Here is a 3,818-nt window from a genome sequence, read left to right as displayed (position 1 = left end):
AGAGAGAGAGAGAGAGAGAGAGAGAGAGAGCAAAGACATGTGCTTACACACACACAGACAAACACACACACACACACACACACACACACACACAAACACACACAAAAACACACGCATCAACACACACCCGCACATACACACACATACTCCTGTGCAAACACACATAAATACATTTGTGTGCACCAGCTCACACATAATTGCACAAGAATTCACAAAGACACACATATAAATACCCACCACAACACGGGCGAACGGGGATGGTCCCTCTGGGTCAAACACGCCACAGTACTCGCTGCCTTTGTATTTTGCTCTATCGACGCTGGAACATTGTCGATCTGGTTCTACTTTGTCCATGCATCTGTAGAGAGGACACAGGGACAATACTATTACGACATTGAAATATCAGCCAGCAACATAAGGGAACGGGACATTTCAGTCAGACATGTTGAATGAAAATGAGGGAAATGCTAAAGACTTGCTGGGTTTTTTTGTGTTTTTTTTAGCTTTTGACATTTCCCACTGTTCAGTTTCTCAAATTAAGTTTATACTTTTAACCCTTACTAGCGACTGACTTCTGTGTTTTATTATTTGAAGAACATACGCACATCAAGAAAAAACTGGCAAAGAACTCAAACGTCTCAGTATTTGCTTTCAAATTGGCCAGCTCCATGCTCATATATCTAAAAGAACAAAAGATTTCAACAACCCTGTCTCCTCCGCCTTCCTCCCACCTACCCTAAAAACAAAAACAGAAAAAAAATAATTTGTCAACACAAACTGAATAAAACCCAAAAGGAAATGTAGCAAAAGCAAAACTAAACAACCACAAGAAAAACAATGAAAAACTATCAAAATAAGCAGAAGAAACAATCACATAAAAAGGCCAATTAACAAACACCTGATTACAAAATGTTCTGGTTTCTCGTAAATGTTCCTCGGAAACCCAATTCAACTGTGAGCATTCATTGACCTTCTCCTTTTCTTTAAAACGGAGGCATTTAAGTGAAGCTTGAGGTGTTTCCAGCTTTTAAAAAAATATATTCTCTGTCCTCAGCAAGAGACCCCCCAGGAGGCTGCTGGACAATGTCAACTTAGTCCCTCCTCCCCTCCTCCCTCCCCAAGATTGAGCTCTTGTTTTGTATACTTAAAAAATGTAGGGGGTTACCCACGTGGGTTTGCCAGAATCATCAGGCGCATTATAATGTTTGAAGAAGTGCCCTTTTCTTGGTCTGTCCTCGCCCGGTAGGACAAATTCGTTCTTTGTGTTCCCGTCATAGTTGCCACAAAGTCCACACGTGTGGTTCCTGTAAACACTTGGGACGTTGATCTGACCAAGAGGAAAATATCAAGTGACAATTCATCGTACCAAAACGTGCACGTGTTATAAGAAAGAGATTTAATTTTTGATAGGTCGTATTTTGGAATTCAACACATCAAAATTCGAAAAACACTTAAATAATGAATACGAGTACATGTAAGTAAATGTTACATCCACCGGTACTTTATGAAAAAAGCACTGTTGTAGTTGTTATAGATTAATAAATGAATCATCCTCCAGTTTGCGAGAGATTCATACACTGAATAATTTTAGATGCATTGATTATGTATCTTATAAGGAAGCTCTGATTTAATGTGTATAGATGAGGAGTACCTTGCAAAGAATTCTTTAGTATGAGTTGTTTGCTGAGTTTTTAAGCCTCCTCCTCCTGTTTAGGTAAGCTAAGCCATATCGCAAATTTATCGAAATTCTGGAGCTTTCATCGTGAAAATGACTTTTACAACAGAAGCTGAGGTTTAAACAAGGGTCACCTACACATCCGTCCAACATTATATTGCTCTTCGTAGAAAGAGAGGCAAGAACATGGTAAACACTTACATACAGATGCATTCGATTATCCCATAGGATCTGAAGACAGAAGTCGGTGTCAATCGTCAGTTTAGGCATTCTGCCCTTATTCTCTGCCGTAATCTTGATGTTGTTATCTTTGTAGTTTAAAGAGTGTCTCTCAAGGCCCTGGGAGGAAAAGTGTAAATATACATAATGTATCATGATTAACTGTTGTGATGGTTTTTATTATTGTAAATGAGTAAATATTCGTTCTGGGTAATTGTTTTACCGTTTTTTAAAGCTTATGTATTTACTACAATATTAGACTCCTTTTGACAAAAGGCTACAGAACTTTTTAGGACAATTTTCCTCTAATATTGCTTCAATCCCCCCCTCCCCCCACCTTATACATTTTTTTCTCACTGCCAATGAGAAAACATCATTAGCACGTTTGGCGTCTTTTTTTCTTCCGGTCTTGAGAAAAATCACATAAGTACATATACGATGCTCGCAGCGAATCTAAGTACTCACATTGACTTTAAGCGTTCCTCTCCTGAATGTGTAGATCGTTCCTCTCACAGAGAGCTCAAATCCTCTGGTGAAGGCCACATGATCACTGGGCCTCCTCTTCTCATTTGAAGACACAATACTAGAAGGAAAAAATACAAAAATGTGTAAATAATTAATGGGTCTGTGTACAAATCTATGATGCTGTTTCTAACAGTTGAAAAGGGAACAATTGTGTTTATCACAAAAAGTAGCTGCCTTTTTAATAACGTGTATGTGAAAAGCACTGTCAGTGTGGCTGTGGATGTGAAAGATAACAATGTTTCGCTTCGTAGATGATTATTGTAGAACGTAACAATAACGTCATAATACATATTAATATACTCAACGTTGAACATGGACTTTAACACAAAATCAAAGTTTGACATTCGATTCCCCTCCCCACCCTACCCCACCTCCTACCCCTAACCCAAACCAGGTTCCACGTTTAAAGGATGTTCGCACAATGTTTCTGTTGTGTCGTTAGTCATGCTAGTTGATCATATATGTATGCTCTTCGAAACGACTTTACGTCATTTCAGTACAAATATAAACATAAAAAGTGATCAATAAACAAACAAATACCCCACCCTTTTAAGCTTTGGATACCTCCAAACAGCCTACCTGAACGTCGGAAAACTGTCGCTTTCAGAGAAGGAGTTGCAGATTTGCACCAACGTGTAGCTGCATTTGCCCTGGAAGTTGTATTTCACGCCGTCCAGGGTTAAGTAATGCGGGTCGCCTCGAGAAGCGCACTGGTGCATGTCTGGTAGATGAAGGTAAGACAAGTAATGAAAACAGCATTAAGATAGCTCGTTTTGTTTACCCACGACATAGCTTGAAAATATCTCATAGAATTTTTGTTAGCTGACACGTGGACGGCCGACCCTGGTATGAAAGATAAAAGTCGCTTTCTTGGAAGACTTTTCATGGCTTTCCATGAAGTCGGAGGTTCCGCTTTTTACCAACTAGTTTGACACAGTCTATTCAAGGGGTCTTTAAACCCACACCAATATGAAGAGGATCATCATGATCATGATAGTCATCATCATCATCATCATCACCATCACCATCATCATCATCATCATCATCATCATCAACATCATCATCATCATCATCATCATCATCATCATTGCAAGTACGATAAAAAAAAAGCAATTGGATGGAGACTTGAGTATTTGAAGTTTGGCTCAGATATGTTCAACGTTTTAATCTAATCATCATCAACAACAACAACAACAACAACAACAGCTACGATTGAGAACAAGAACCACCCCAAAAAAAAGAAATGAATATTGTTATCAACATTAATAGAAAGTGCGTACAGAACATAAGACCGTACCGTACTTGACGCCGTCCTGAGTACATGTACCAATACCAATGACCTCCTTGCCCGTCTTCACTGGCCGTACAGCCACACACTGCGGCCCGTACACTTTGTCCT

General features: G+C 39.2%; 1 protein-coding gene across 1 annotated transcript in view; it reads right to left on the bottom strand.

The window, feature by feature from the left end:
• Nucleotides 1-3,818, bottom strand: part of LOC101848185 (IgGFc-binding protein) — a 52,782-nt gene that overhangs the window by 38,801 nt on the left and 10,163 nt on the right. The window contains exons 9-14 of the mRNA XM_035968761.1: nt 3,717-3,816; nt 2,999-3,140; nt 2,360-2,477; nt 1,877-2,014; nt 1,170-1,327; nt 238-358 (exon numbers count right to left, since the gene is read on the bottom strand). Of these exons, the coding sequence (XP_035824654.1) occupies nt 238-358; nt 1,170-1,327; nt 1,877-2,014; nt 2,360-2,477; nt 2,999-3,140; nt 3,717-3,816 (777 nt within the window). The remainder of the gene's footprint in view (nt 1-237; nt 359-1,169; nt 1,328-1,876; nt 2,015-2,359; nt 2,478-2,998; nt 3,141-3,716; nt 3,817-3,818) is intronic.

This window comes from Aplysia californica, unplaced genomic scaffold (genome assembly GCF_000002075.1).
Source record: "Aplysia californica isolate F4 #8 unplaced genomic scaffold, AplCal3.0 scaffold00080, whole genome shotgun sequence".
Classification (NCBI taxonomy): domain Eukaryota; kingdom Metazoa; phylum Mollusca; class Gastropoda; order Aplysiida; family Aplysiidae; genus Aplysia; species Aplysia californica.
This window is presented reverse-complemented; position numbering and strand designations above follow the sequence as displayed.